This window comes from Acinonyx jubatus, chromosome B3 (assembly GCF_027475565.1).
Source record: "Acinonyx jubatus isolate Ajub_Pintada_27869175 chromosome B3, VMU_Ajub_asm_v1.0, whole genome shotgun sequence".
Classification (NCBI taxonomy): Eukaryota; Metazoa; Chordata; class Mammalia; order Carnivora; family Felidae; genus Acinonyx; species Acinonyx jubatus.
The window spans coordinates 142,115,325-142,130,316 of record NC_069386.1 but is presented as its reverse complement, the minus strand read 5'-3'; the positions used below and the strand labels follow the sequence as shown (position 1 = coordinate 142,130,316).

The window sequence follows — 14,992 nt, the reverse complement described above, 5'->3', positions numbered from 1 at the left end:
GTTTAGAAGCTTCTACCCTGCTTTCTCCCTATTAAACGTGTAGTTAACTATTAGAATGATTGGCCACAGTGATGGAATCACTGTATTTTTATGCAAGTTTTCATTGGTTGGGGAGTGACGGTTCTGTTCCTCGCTTCTGTCACCATCAACGACGCTGCCTCCCCCACATCTTCTCTGCTCGCCTCTTGGGAAGCGGCAGTCGCTGCTGAGGCTGGCCCCCACGCCCTCCCTGTGTCCCTAGCAGCCCTCAGTCGTGGACGACTCCTTGCCCTTAATTCCCATCCTTGGACCAACCAAGTGAAACCAGTCAGGTTTCTTAATATTCTCTTGCTCCTCGTTCATGGAGAGATGGAACGCTAACGCGTGTAACATACCATATTTATGGGAGAAATTTGCTTACTGTCGTAGCTTTGATAATTAGCTAATTGGTATAGCATTTCCCTTGTGAAATTAACAAATTCACAAACTGCGATGTTTATGTGCTGTGCTACCTTCCCAGCTGAATTTGGCTCCTTCTCCAGGAACCTTGTTAATTACAACTTTTGGAAAGTGTTTCTCTGATTTGCTTGATTGGGATTTCAGGGTGGAACACAGGGTAACAGCTGCAAACTGCCCCTGTAGGAACCTAGCCCAGCTACTTCTGTGTCCCAGCGCTCGCTTCCGCTCACTGCACACACGCGTGGTTTATGTGTGTCTGTTTAAATAGCAATAGCCTTTCATCAGGAAATAATAACACTCCAAATGAGGTCATTTAAAAAAATTTTTTTTTTAATGTTTATTCATTTTTGAGAGAGAGAGACAGCTGTCAGCACAGAGCCTGATGCAGGGCTTGAATTCACGAACCATGAGATCATGACCTGAGCTGAAGTTGGGTGCTTCACCGACTGAGCCACCCAGGGGCCCCCAAATGAGGTCATTTTTAAGTGGTTTTAGAATAGCTTCAAATCAGATTCAAAGCTTTAGCTTCAATTTCAAACTGAAATTAATTTGGGAATCTTGAGTGCTTAGAACAAAACATTGCTTCCCCGTGTCATAAGGCTTTCAGGGAAATTCTTGCTTCTGGCCATAGGCCCACAGACCCCGATTGGTCTCAGAATTTCTTCTTGATCCCTGAAATGAGGTCAAAAACATTTGACTCCTTTATCTCAACGATACCAGGTACGGGTGAAATCATTTCTGAACGACAACCGTGGCTTGGTGGTTTCCAGTTTCTGCCCCTTACACAGGGCCGTGGGGAGAATGTGAGCAAGGGCTTTGGTTGGAGGGGAGGCTTGGAGCTTCTGGCCTTCGGTAACAGCTGTGACTTGACAGACCCCACAGTCATCACTCTGGTCTTAGAATGCCATGGGCAGTGGTCCTCAGGGAAGACAGGCTGGCTGTGAGTGAGGTGGGGTCAGATGGGGGTCAGAGCCGGGGCCGGGACCTTGGGTCCCCGGTGGAACACTCTCTAAACACAGACCACGGAACTGGAGTGTGACTTCCACAGTTCTCTCCTTCCCACTGTTTCTTTGCCTTTATTTTCACAGAGCAGCTCCACTGGGGAGCAGGAAACACAAGCCCCGAAGCCAGAGGTGTCCCCGTCGGTGTCTGTGGCTGCAAGCACAGAGCAGCAAGAAGTAAGCAGTGTCCTACCATATACTACCCTGCGAGAACCTCGGGACCCACCACCCCCATGCCCGTGTGCCACATGCTGCCCTCGGTGAACAGAGGCCGCCCTCATGCCAAGGTGGCCCCCCTGGTCCTGCCTCACACCTTGTAGCCAGATCCCATCGCCAGCTGCTGGGCCTGACTTGTATCTCCGAGGGACTGCCCGTGCATCGGCTGCATGAGCGCAGATTGTCTCAACAATGTAGTAAATTAAAAATGCAGTTCATTATTAATCAGTTCTAGGGAGAAATGAATCCCAAGCAGGGTCTGACATGTTAGAGCAGTACTGAGCTAAGAGGATGCTCATCTGTGCCTGCTTGTCCCCAGGACATGGCTCGGGCCCCACAGAGGCCGCCCACCGTGCCGCTGCCCACCACGCAGCCCCTCGCTCTGGCTGGACCAAAGGTAGGGCCCTTGCTTTTACCCGTGGCACCTTCTCTATTTGAGAAGGTAACTGTGTGAATAAGATAGGCTCATTGGTTTTGCAGACACGGTGAGACCCTGGTGTCCTGTTAATGGTTTGCTGTGAACAGTGTGTGGCCCAGGAAGTGTCTGGACCCTGTGTTTCCTTAATTAAATCAATGACAAGTCGTCACATTCTAATTGGGAAATTTCAGAACTCCTCTCGTTTTCCTTCATTTTCTGGATCACGTTCCCTTCTCTGATGGTGACCACTCTGTGTTATGTATCTACTGTGTTCCTTCTGCAAACTTACTGCTGCTTACCTGTCTGCACTTCCGGCAGTAGAGCACCCTGTGGCTCGTGGGAAGGTGTGTCCCCAGAGTAGGGGGGCTGCACCAGATGTGCAGTTTTCTCACCTGTCTTTTCCAGAAGCACATCTGGAGAGCCAGGCGCCAGCGCAGAAGGTCCGGCACTGACCCCAGAGCTCCAGTTGTGTTTCCAGGCTTAGCGTTTGGCTTCACACATTTAGATGCGTTTTGTTTTCCTTTTCATGCAGACGTGGCCTCAACCATAGGCAGCCGTGCCAGCTAGGGACAAGACCTTGATTTTGTTGGGCTTTGGACTTAGCTTCTTGCACAGTCGGGTCAGGTGGACTGCTGTCTGCATCTCGTGTTCACTGCTCCCTTGCTTCTTACAAATGGTTTTATAGTATTTGCGTCCCCGAGTAACAGTCCTTTCGTTCTGCTGTGTCGGAGCTGTGTAGACTCCCCGTCCTTCGTGTCTGCGGCTTGTTCCTCTCCTCAGCCTCCCGTGATTGTGTCCTCGTGTCTGTCCTCCCAACGGGACGGGGGTCTGTCCAGGCCTTTGCTCTCCAGAACAGGGCTGCTGTCCATTCCTTGCTTGTCTTTTCGGTCTCATGTGCAAGGGCAGCTGTGGGGGCGGTCCCCCCTTCCCCCCCCCACCCAGGGGCCTCCAGGAGGCACGGAGCTTGCTCCAGAGTCGGTGGCAGCCGTGGTACCACAGCGGCCCTACCCATCCCCCCGTGGTGTTTTGGTAGCGAGACCAAAGCTCACGGAAGGAAACGCGTTGACTTATTTTCAGGCTCCAGCTCTGTAGATGGGTGTTAAGCACTCCTCTCTGGTTAGCACGTACATCTCAAAGTGAAACTGCACCTTTTCGACCTTTCAAGGCCAGGGCCGAGTTTATAAACTTGACCATAAACAGATGGTCTCTGCTCAGAGCCTGGGTCTCACCTTCTCGATATTCTTCCTCCAGCCAAAAGCTCACCAGTTCAGCATCAAGTCCTTCTCCAGCCCCACGCAGTGCAGCCACTGCACCTCCCTGATGGTGGGGCTGGTCCGCCAGGGCTACGCCTGCGAGGGTGAGTGTGGGGCCTGCGAGGGTGAGTGTGGGCCCTGCGCCTTGAGGCCGGGGCTGGGGGGCGGGGGCGGGGGGGGGGCCTGTCCCGGGAGGGAATTACTCCAAGGTCAGGTGCAGCTGAAGGGAAGCCTATTTGTGAGCCAGTCGAGGGCGGGTCCTCTCTCTGTAGCTTCGTGAACACTCAGGAGGGGCCCTCGCTGCACTGGGAGAGCCGAGTATTGTTTGCCATAATCCGAAACGTGCAGGGTCCTGGAAAATCAGGAAGAGCAGAGAGTAAACAGGACTTTAAGCTTCTCCGTTATTATGGCGTCTGAGGATAAGCCGGTATTTGGTGTCTCCCCTGCTGCGCTCCCGCCCGGGGCTGGGCACTGCACTCGCATTGGGCAGCAAGACCGGTTCAGGGCATTTGATCACCCGTCTCACAGATGAGCCGCCTGCCGAAGTCACACAAGCGACAGCAGCTGGGCGGGGGGTGCTCTGCAAAACAGCTTTGTGTTCTACCTGGTAGCAGCAGCCTTTCCCTTTGTTACTGGCAGGCCTTTTGATCGGCTGCCAGGACACCTGTGTGTCCTTGAAGCCACTGCCCTGTCACACGCCTGTGGCAGCGAGGCGCGGCTTCCCGGGAGAGCAGTGTGGCTCTGCGGCCGCGCCCCCAACGCCAGCCCTCGCCTCCCCACGAGGGCCCCGCCAGCTTGCCGGAGAGCTGCTTGGTGCCAGAGTCCCGGGGCTCTGTGGGGCCTGTGTTCCAGAATGTGCTGGCTGCACTGGGTGTCTGGACCCTTCCCGCGACTCGGGGAGGTGATTACTGAGCCTTGTCCTGCCCCGGAGGGGGCGGGGTCTGACGGCCGTGCCCCCCCCCCCACCCCTGCGCTTTCCCAGTGTGCTCCTTCGCTTGCCACGTGGCCTGCAGAGACAGCGCTCCCCAGGTGTGCCCCATCCCTCCTGAGCAGTCCAAGCGGCCGCTCGGCGTGGACGTGCAGAGAGGCATAGGGACGGCCTACAAGGGCTACGTCAAGGTAGGACGCGCGGAGACCCGGATTCTGCCACCTCAGCTCTCCTGGCCTCGGGCGCCATGACACGAGAGCCACACCCCACTGCTCCCGAGGGCTGTCCTTGGTTGCTTTGTGAAGTGACCTTCGCGCTGCTCCTGGGAGGCCTCCCCTCCTGGGCGCTAAGGCACTGGGGCCCGGGTTCCGAGGACCCCACAGAAACATCTCCGTCTGCCAGAGCCCCTTGTCCCCGCCTTCTGGGCCGTGCATTTAAAGACAGGGCTCCGTGGCCAAGTGCCGCCTGAAAACCACTGTGTCCAGACAGCCTCCGGCCGCAGCCTCGCAGCTGTGTGTGCTGTGAACACGCCTGTCTGCTGACTCGTCTGCCTTGGCCCGTGCATCAGCTTGTATCATGTGTGGATCCCTCCCCAGTAGTGCCTGAGTCTGCCCGGGCCCGGACCCGGCCCTGGCACCAGCCTGGGAAGGGCGCGAGGGGGCTGTCCCCGGAGGAGCGGGCCAGCCGTTCGGCAGCTGGAGGGAAACCACGGGTGGGACGTCTCCCAGGGCCGCGGCCTCCGCTGCGTGGACTGGAATGTGGCCACTGTTCCCTGTAGGTCCCAAAGCCTACCGGGGTGAAGAAGGGGTGGCAGCGGGCTTACGCGGTGGTCTGTGACTGCAAGCTCTTCCTCTACGACCTGCCTGAAGGAAAATCCACCCAGCCTGGCGTTGTCGCCAGCCAGGTCCTGGACCTCAGGTGCGTGTTCTGTGTGGTCTGTCCTATCGTGTGAGTTCCGACTTACTGTGCTGCTTGGTGATCTTTAACCCCGTCACACCTTCGCATCCGTGCACATTGTATGCACGTAGAGTGCGTGCTGTAGCAGCCTGGGTATTTTTGCACACTACGGTTTGCCAGGTAGGCGTTTGTAAAACATAAGAAAATGACACGTCCCAAGAGCAGGGAGAACATACCCCAGAGACACACTGTGCAGCCTAAGGTGTCAGAACCCGAGAGTACCCTTTGTGACAGTGATCTAGAGCCCTGGGCTTTGCCGCACGACACCCTCTCCTGCACCTCATCTCATCACAGGCCCTCCTGGCATCAGACCTGGGAGGCCGGCGGGGCGGAGTCAGCACAAGGGACGCGCTCAGCCCAGGGCCCGGAGTCCCCTCTGCCCGTTGGCACCCACCCTGGGCTAGGGCCCGGCACCTCTGTCCCCAGCTGTTCTTGGGGACAGTGGGCTGCGGCAGGCGCCCTGACGACGGCTTCAGGGACAGAAGCGTAGCGGGGTCACCTCCGTGGCAGCCCCCACTGCACATCCGTCACTGGGCTCGGATGGGCCCCAGCCTCGTGACGAAGAGGCCGCTGGCTGGCAGGCGGCACGGGGACTTGGTGTTAGATGTGGAGCCCAGGACTCGGAGGGTATCGGACACGGGCCTCCCGCAGTCACTTTGGCACACTGCACCCCCTTCCTTAGGGGCCATCACCAAGCGGCCACCTGATTGTAGCCAAGTAGGGGCCAGTTCGGTGACGTGTCTGTGACTGGAGGCGTCTGACACGGATGAGAACGGTGTGACCCAGGGAAGGAGCTTCTGTTCTCCCACGTCCCTAACCACTGAAACGCGTGCAGGGTCCTTGAGTCATCTGTTGGCTTTGTCAGCGTGCTTTCTTACCCAGGTGGAGGCAAGGGGCCCGCCTCACATTCTGTATCCTTTCCCATAAGTGGGGCAGAGGACCGGCCCGCGTGCACGTTTCTTTCTGATACTCCGAGTGTTCTGTTTCTTACCAGGGACGAGGAGTTCTCGGTGAGCTCGGTCCTGGCCTCAGATGTCATACATGCTTCTCGCCGAGATGTCCCGTGTATATTCAGGGTATGCTTTTTTTCTGTTTCTTAGAGATGTTTTACTAATCGTAAGAAAGAACTCCCGTGGTTAAAATAACAGTTCTTTTTCGGAGCATTTCGATGTGCCATAGCAAGGGGCTAGCCGGTCCAGGGTGGACCTCCTCTTCCTCTACCTCCTGCCCCCCGATTCCTTCCCTCGTGTTGGGGTCCCTCCTTCCTAGGCCCCGTCTCCCCCACCTCTCTGGCACTGCCTTCCGTCCTGCACCTCAGCCGCTGTGTATGTCTGTGACTCCGGTCACGACGTGCCTGACGCTGGGAGCCGCCACGTCGCCCTTCACGGGTGCAGTGTGCCGCCACAGCTTTCCTTCCTGGGACTCAGTGGCCACTACCTGGAGCGAAACAGGAAGAAGCCAGTAGACGTTTCTCAGCACTGTTGTTGGCTGAGATGGAGAGGCCCCTCCCCCCCACCCCCGCTGAGTTTACGTTAGACGGTGCGCCATTAGGAAGCTTCTGAGAGATTGTGGGATGGGGAAAGAATCCCCCCAACCCCTCCACTGGGGATTTTTTTGAAGATTTTTTTTTTTTTTAAGTTACTTATTTTGAAAGAGAGAGAGAGACCGCGTGAGCGGGGGAGGGGCAGAGAGAGGGAGACAGAGAATCCCAAGCAGGCTCCACACTGTCAGCACGGAGCCTGATGCGGGGCTCAAACTCACAAAACTGTTAAATCGGGACCTGAGCCAAAACCAAGAGTCAGACGCTTTAACCGACTGAGCCCCCCAGGTACCCACATTGGGGATATTTTATAAATACGGTAGAAGTTTGGCTGACCACCAAATGGAATCCAGGAAGCCTCTTTCATTAAGTCTCCTTTCAATTCAGAAACTGCCTCTTACGTACAACACAGAAAGCTGCCACCGTTGCTTACAAGGTGATCCTTCTGTAGGAGCTTCAACTGCCCAGGGGATTCTCACAGGGAGGCATGTTTGGGCAAAGCACTTTTGTTGGAGATTCTGTTTTTCCTGTACACATTCTGAGAATCTGCTTTTAATTATAACAAGGGCATTCAAGAAATCAGTTTCTGTTTTTTTCGATGTTTTTATTTATTTTTGAGGAAAAAAGAAACCGTGAGTGAGTAGGGGCAGGGCAGAGAGAGAGGGAGACAGAGAATCCAGACGAGGCTCCAGGCCCTCCTGAGCTGGCAGCACAAGCCCGTCGCGGGGCTAGGACTTGTAAAACAAAAACTGCGAGATCATGACCTAAGCTGTAGCCTGACATTCGACGGACTGAGCCCCCCAGCCGCCCCGACAAATCAGTTTTTAAATGGGACAACTATGTGACGGTTTTGGCAAGAGTGGAGTTAACTAGAACCTCACAAGGAAGGGACGCGGGGTGCCTGTTTATCGCTGTGCCCCTGCCCGTGTCCGGCAGCAGAGCCCCTCACACCCTCCGCGGGCGCCCGAGTCACGGTGCTGGGAAGCACGCCCTCCTGTTGCCCACCTCCGGTGCGAGGTGGTGGCCGGGCCAGGCTGGGGGCGTCTGTTTGCTGTGTGGTTTGGTTGTCTTATGGCTCTTCTCTTTGTCTGTCATGAAGGTGACAGCCTCTCTCTTAGGGACACCTTCTAAGACCAGCTCACTGCTCATTCTGACAGAAAATGAGAACGAAAAGAGGAAGTGGGTTGGGATTCTAGAAGGACTGCAGTCGATCCTCCACAAGAACCGCTTGAGGAACCAGATCGTGCACGTCCCGCAGGAGGCCTACGACAGCACGCTGCCGCTCATCAAGGCCGTCCTGAGCGCCGCCGTCGTGGGTGCGTGCCGGGGGCCGCGTGGGGCCGCGCTCTCCCAGCACGGACGGCAGCGCATCTGGGGGGTGCTGTGGGGCCGGACCTGAGCGCGCCAGCACACGAAGGCGACGGCCGCGTCGTCCGTTCGAATGTAGTCCCGCACCTGCTCTGAGAAGCCAATGGCGCGCCTGTAGCGCTGACTTTGTGTTTTTACCTCTCCTGCCTTGACAGATGGGGACAGGATCGTGGTCGGCCTGGAAGAAGGGCTCTATGTCATAGAGGTGACCCGTGATGGTGAGTGCACAGGGGCTCCTGTCCGTCCTGGGTTCGCGCAGACGGGAGCGGGATGCATGGCAGGAACCCGCAAGGGCTGGGACGTGTTTGGTGATGTGGGAAGCGTGCCAAGGAAGGGAAGGGCGGACAGCTGAGAAAAGCAGTTTGCGACAAATAAGACCGATGTTAGTAGCCGTGGAACGTTCACCGGTGCCTCCGAGCGCAGAGTGCAGTGCGGGGCAGAGAGCAGCCCCAGGGGCCGGGGGTGAGCTGCTCACGGCCCTCACCGAGCTCGTCTAGGAGAGGACTGCATAGGCAGCTGGGGGTGGGGGAGCTTCCTAGAAGGAAGAACGTTTCCTGAATTCCTCCGCGTGCTGAGACCTGACAGGAACTTCCCTTCTGTTGCTTCAGATTTTTGACATTTCGTTCTGCCCGGCAGGAGAATGCAGAATATCTCCTGTCTCCCCCTCCTCACTGCCCTGTGTCCGGGGACAGAAATACAAGGAGACCAGCACTGGCCTGGGCCCTGGGCCAGGCTCTGGGCACCGCCCCTAGAAATGAGGGGCTGCTCCCGGGTGGGCAGCGTTCCCTTCCTGCTGAGCCCGGAGCGAACACACGTCACCTGCTGCCGGCCTGCCGGGGCCCGTTGGTCCCTCAGGGTCCAGATCCGGGGCTCTGCTCAGAGAGCCCTTAGTGCAGGTCCTACATCCAGTACCCCCGATGTTATGGGCCTGGTGGGGTTGGCAGCTGCTTGCAGAGCTTGAGGGCCCAGTGAGGTTGGAGACGAGTCTTTGTTCCCTAAATGCAACCCGAGGGTTCTTGGCCTCAGGGATGAGCTGGAAGGACGTCCAGCGCCACTTCCAGGCCGGGGCCCTGGTGCTGGGGCGGGCAGGGCAGGGCAGGAGTCTTAGAAGGGTGGCCCCCGGGGGCCGCTCAAGGAGGGCGCTGCCCTGGCGTCTGCAGGGCAGTGAGGTTGGTGGGGGTGGAGGCACGTTCTAGAGCACGATGGGGCCGTCCCTCCACGCCGACTGCGGGGAAGGGAGCGGTGGGGAGGTTCCTGGCACCCTCGAGCGGATGCCCTCGAGCGGCTCTGAGACCCGGCGTTGCATCCCTGCAGTGATCGTCCGTGTTGCCGACTACAAGAAAGTGTACCAGATCGAGCTCGCTCCCAAAGAGAAAATCGCCGTCCTCCTCTGCGGCCGCAACCACCACGTCCATCTCTGTCCGTGGTCTGCCTTTGATGGGGCGGAGAGCAATGTCGACATCAAGCTTCCGGAAACAAAAGGCTGCCAGCTCATAGCGACTGCAACCTTGAAGAAGAGCTCTTCCACCTGCCTGTTCGCGGCCGTGAAGCGGCTGGTCCTCTGCTATGAGGTCCAGAGAACTAGGCCTTTCCACAGGAAGTTCAATGAGCTGGTGGCCCCCGGCCCCGTGCAGTGGATGGCCGCGATCAAAGACAAGCTCTGTGTGGGCTACCCTTCTGGGTTCTGTGTGCTGAGCCCCCAGGGGGACGGGCAGGCTCTAACCCTGGTAAATCCCAGTGACCCCTCGCTCACGTTCCTCTCACAGCAGTCTTTTGATGCCCTTTGTGCTGTGGAGCTCAAAAGCGAGGAGTACCTGCTTTGCTTCAGCCACATGGGACTGTACGTGGACCCGCAAGGCCGGAGGTCACGCATGCAGGAGCTCATGTGGCCTGCGGCGCCTGTTGCCTGTAGTATGTATATGTTTTCTGTTGCCATATCTCTGTTGCCGCTTTTCACATCGACAGTGAGCACGTGTCCTGTTTCGCTTTGGTCTGTCTCTCGGTTCCCTTAGCTGAGCAGTCAGGCGCTGGAGCGGTGGGCTCCGTGGGTTTCTTCAGGAGAAGGTGTGGTCCTGACACCGCGTCTCAGACCGGCCGGCAGGCGGGCTGCAGGCGGGCTTGCCTCTCGAGCCGGCCTCCAGCCCACGGCACCTTTCTGTCCCCGAGCGCCGGGGCCTTGTGGGAGCCCCGCAGCCAGAGAACCCCAACAGGGATGGTTTATAAGCTCACACGGTAATAGAAACAAGTTACAGGTCTCTGGCAGCCAGAAAAAGTTGAGCTCCAGTGTCCGGTAAAGCTCCCGGAGGGACGTTTTCCGGAAGTGCCAGGAGCTGCATTCCTGTGTTTGCTCAGTTGCAGTGGCTTTCTGTGGAACGCAGTCCCTGGACACGAGTCATTGAGGCCTGAGCCTGGTGAGCAAGGACCTGGAGTGGGTTCCACAGGGCCACACCCCGCCCAGCCGCTGTCTGATCGCTCAGGCTGGACTCTCAGCCTCAGATCCCACCTGTTCCGTGTATCCTGGTCACCCGGGTCGTCCAAGCAGCGGGTCGCACAGAGAGCAGGGAGTAATTAGACTAGACACAGGGTGCACGTGGATTTTGGGCGGGTGGGGGTGGGGTGGGGTCACAGGTCTTATCTAAAAGGACCGCCTTTTTTGGTGGCTGGTTGATGGCCGTGCCAAGCTGGCAGTGTACCCGAGGGTGCTGGAAGCAGGATGTCAGGCCCTTGGGGCAATCGATGTGCCAGGCTTTGGCTCTCCCGCCTCGCTGGCTGATTCCTGACTTGCTTAGCCCCCAGCCAAGGGCGCCCGTGCAGCAGACAGGCAGGCAGGTGCTGGCAGCCCAGGGCCAGCAGGGAAGGAGGCAAGGCCTGTTGCCATGACACTCCTCCGGTCCCTTCCTTGCCGCCTCCCGTCCTCCTCGTGGGAGACCGCATAGGAATGGCCCCAGAGCCACGTAGGATCCCTGCCAATCAGTCTTTTCCTTCAGAATCGTAAGGTTGGTGTGTATTTATTTTTGAGAGTGAGAGAGAGAGAGAGAGAGAGAGAGGCAGACTGCAAGCAGGGGAGAGGCAGAGAGGGAGACACAGAATCCAAAGCAGGCTCCAGGCTCTGAGCTATCAGCACAGAGCCCAACGTGGGGCTCGAACTCACAAACTGTGAGATTATGACCTGAGCCAAAGTCGGACACTCAACCAGGCGCCCCTAGAATCCTAAGTTTTTGAACAGTTCATTGTAGAAAGGTCACTGAGCGTGATGAGTTTGGAGTCCTGGCTGTGTGACTGGCATGGACACCTGGTGCCCCTGTTCTTCCCTTTCCAGGTCTTACTCCACCTTTGTGGCCTTTTTGTCCCACGTGCACATTATAGACACCAAACCAGTTTTAGAGTTGACCAAAAATAAGTATATAACGTGCAGGCTGGAGAGCTATTAACTCTCTTGCCTCTGTGTTCCAGGCCCTGAGCTGAGCATTCTTGTGTGTTCTCACCTGTCTCTTGTCACGTAGGGAGGGCACAGTCTGTCCCATCTTGCCAAGGAGGACACTGAGGGCCACAGAGGAGAGGTAGCTTGCATAGGGTGCAGAGCAGAACCGGGCTCAAATGGAGGCCGATCAGTCTCCGAGGCCCATGCCCCTCCTGTTGACTTTCTTTTTTTAAAGTTTATTGATTTATCTTGAGAGTGAAAGGGAGTGCGAGCATGGAAGGGGCAGAGAGAATCCCAAGCAAGCTCTGTGCTGTCGACTCAGGGCTCAGACCCACGAACCGTGGGATCGTGACCTGAGCCGAAATGAAGAGTCGGACGCTCAACCAGCTGAGCCACCCAGGCGCCCCTGGTGTTGACTTTTTAATTTAAATTTCTCTTGAGATTGGACACTTCAGTCTATCACTAGAGGTCACACACACAGGTCTCTTCCTGGCTCCTTGCAAATGAAGCCCCACATATTCCCCTGTGAGAGGAGCTGCCCCAGACGCCTGCGGGTGGAGAGTGGTCCTCTGAAAGTTACCTCAAAGTTTGCTGACCTGTCCCCTCTGAGACGGTCTGGCGGCGAGTCCCGGCGTCTTGCCTGCTTCCTAAACCCTGTTTCGTGGTTTCCCTTTTGCATTGGAAAGAGAAGGGCCGACCACGTAGCCCGTTGGGAATTGGCAGCCACACGCAGAGCTCTTTTAAAAATTCAGCTTCGGCAAGTGTCGCGTGACACGAGGGAGTTCACCTCCACCCCGGAAGGCAGAGGGACCGGGAACAGAGACCGAGCCCTGCATTTCTGCAGGATGGCACTGGGGACTCGGGGGAGGCAGAGTGACGACAGGGTACCTCCCGCCTGCCCCGCCGTCCCTGGCAGCCCGGCCGCGGCTCCCTCTCTCTTCGCGACAGTTCTAAATGTGGGGAATGTCCCCTCAGCTTCGAACGCCAGCTGGGCCAACGCTTACCGGTGTGTGATGTTCGGTGCCCTAGGCGGGCTTGCCGTCACCAGGACGACCCCCGGGGCGTCCCTGTCCCTTAGGGAAAGAGCCCCCCTCCAGGGTTCACGGCAGGCGGGTCCTCACGGCCAGGCGTGTGCAGACCTCCCCGGAAGGACCGGTGGGTCAGCCGGGTGCGTGGCGGCGCGGGACTGTCGCCCCGGAGCGAAGCAGTTCTGTTTGGAGACCTTAAACGCTTACTCGGAAACCGCACTCCTCGGTGTCTCTTAACAGAACTTGCCTCAGAAAAGAGAGCGCTCCGCCCCTCCCTAAATAGCAGCCGCCTTGGGCCTCAAGTCCCTGTGTTTGCAACAACCCTATAGAAAGCTAAGTACGAAAGCCAGCTTTGTGAGCAAATCCCCTCCAGCCTCTGTGCTGTGGTAAAAAGCTGTGCGGTTACACACGTGACGGTAGAGCGTTGAAACATCCGGTTGAGTTCCCGCGAGTCCGAAGGCAAGGATGGTTCTAGAGCGGGACCGGGAACGCTCCTAAGCCCAACCGGCCGTGAGCCCGCCGCTGAGGGCGGCGGGGCCTCCTGGGCGCTCCCCGAAGGTCGCGGGGGTCGGGGCCCGGCCGCTGCCCGTGGGGGGCCGCGGGGGCGGCGGAGGGCGCGGGCGCCCACGCCCGCTCACGCCGCCCCGCTCGTCTGCGCTAGGTTGCAGCCCCTCCCACGTCACGGTGTACAGCGAGTACGGCGTGGACGTGTTCGACGTGCGCACCATGGAGTGGGTGCAGACCATCGGCCTGCGCAGGGTAAGGCCGCGGGGCGGGGTGGGGCGGGGCGGGGCCGGCGTCCTCCCGTGCGGCGCCCCCGGCTACCGCCCCTCTCTGCTTTCCGACGCAGATAAGGCCGCTCAACTCCGAGGGCACCCTCAATCTGCTCAGCTGCGAGCCCCCCCGCTTGATCTACTTCAAGAGCGAGAACTCGGGTAAGACGCCCGTGGCAGGTGTCGCGCGGAGGGAAGGAGGGGCCCCGCGTGTCAGCAGCACGAGGGCCACGCGTGACCGGCGGCGGCGTTGTGCGTTCCCGCAGGAACGGTCCTCAACGTGCCCGACACGTCCGACGGCAGCAAGAAGCAGATGCTGCGGACCAGGAGCAAGAGGCGGTTTGTGTTCAAGGTGCCGGAGGAGGAGCGGCTGCAGCAGCGGCGGTAAGAGCTGAGTCGTGGCCCGGCCTCGCCGAGGCGGGAGGAGGGGAGCCAGGAGGACTTCGACGTCTTTGAGCCCCAGAAACACTTTCTTTCCCCAGAGAGATGCTCAGAGACCCAGAATTGAGGTCCAAAATGATCTCCAACCCGACCAACTTCAACCACGTGGCCCACATGGGCCCGGGCGACGGGATGCAGGTGCTCATGGACTTGCCTCTGGTGAGCTCGCGGGACGGGGCGGGCCGGGCGAGGGAGCCACATCCGCGCCTGCCTGTGTCACCGGCCCCGGCCCTGGTGCCCGGCAGACCCGGGGCACCTGGCACATGGGTCTGTTGCCACCCTCAGCTGGCCCTGCAGCCGCCCCAGGGGCTGCGTGTGTGTGCGTGCGTGTGTGTGAACGCTGGCGCGTTTACACGCGTTTGGTGTCTGTCACGGGTTCGGGCTGCTAGCGTTTCGAGAGAAACTAGCTGTCAAAAATGATTTCTCAAGAACGTCTCGATAGGAGCAGGTAGCATAGTTTTTCATTTAAAACCACAAAACGGGGTTGGGCTCAGCCTAAAATAGCTATTCCCAGTTCTTAGCTCGGCATTGGCCCGGCGCCACGGTCCGTTTTGCTCACGGGGTCCCCGGGATCCCGGCGGCGTCTGTACGCTCTGTGGCCGGCGTACCTGCTGGGCCGCGGTCCCCCCCCCCCCCGGCAGTCTGCCTGCACCCTGGCGAGGGTGCCCTGAGCGTGCTCACTGCTGTTCTCTCCACCCAGAGCGCCGTGCCCCCCTCCCAGGAGGAAAGGCCTGGCCCTGCTCCCCCCGGCCTGGCCCGGCAGCCTCCCCCGAGGAACAAGCCCTACATCTCATGGCCCTCATCAGGTACCAGAGGTGCCCAAGGGCGGGGGCCTGCGTGGGGGAGCTCCAGGCTTTCAGTCCAGATGACGGCTGTCCTCGTTCCGTAGGTGGGTCGGAGCCCGGAGTGGCTGTGCCCCTTAGGAGTATGTCCGACCCCGACCAGGACTTTGACAAAGAGGTAAGACTCGCCTCGTTACAGGGACGCCCCCCGAGTGTCTGCATCTCCGCACATGGAGGCAAATCAGTGGTGACGGAGGCTTCGCCCCACCCGGCCCAGCCACAGGGATCCAGCGGGCTCGGGAAGCGGGGCGGGAGCGCAGGAGGAGGAGCAGCCTGGTGACAGGCCGGCCTGAGCGCTCGTCACCTCCTCGGGGGCTCCCCACCGACGACTTCTCAGGGGCTGCGCTGAGGAGGGGGGGCAGGACGGC

At 58.8% G+C, this 14,992-nt stretch overlaps 1 protein-coding gene across 1 annotated transcript in view; it reads left to right on the top strand.

The window, feature by feature from the left end:
- Positions 1-14,992, top strand: part of CDC42BPB (CDC42 binding protein kinase beta) — a 102,053-nt gene that overhangs the window by 79,616 nt on the left and 7,445 nt on the right. The window contains 15 exon segments of the mRNA XM_027066685.2: positions 1,527-1,616; positions 1,975-2,052; positions 3,325-3,430; positions 4,309-4,445; positions 5,033-5,172; positions 6,206-6,287; positions 7,851-8,067; positions 8,275-8,337; positions 9,434-10,030; positions 13,230-13,327; positions 13,419-13,503; positions 13,608-13,725; positions 13,824-13,941; positions 14,483-14,588; positions 14,672-14,742. Of these exon segments, the coding sequence (XP_026922486.1) occupies positions 1,527-1,616; positions 1,975-2,052; positions 3,325-3,430; positions 4,309-4,445; positions 5,033-5,172; positions 6,206-6,287; positions 7,851-8,067; positions 8,275-8,337; positions 9,434-10,030; positions 13,230-13,327; positions 13,419-13,503; positions 13,608-13,725; positions 13,824-13,941; positions 14,483-14,588; positions 14,672-14,742 (2,106 nt within the window).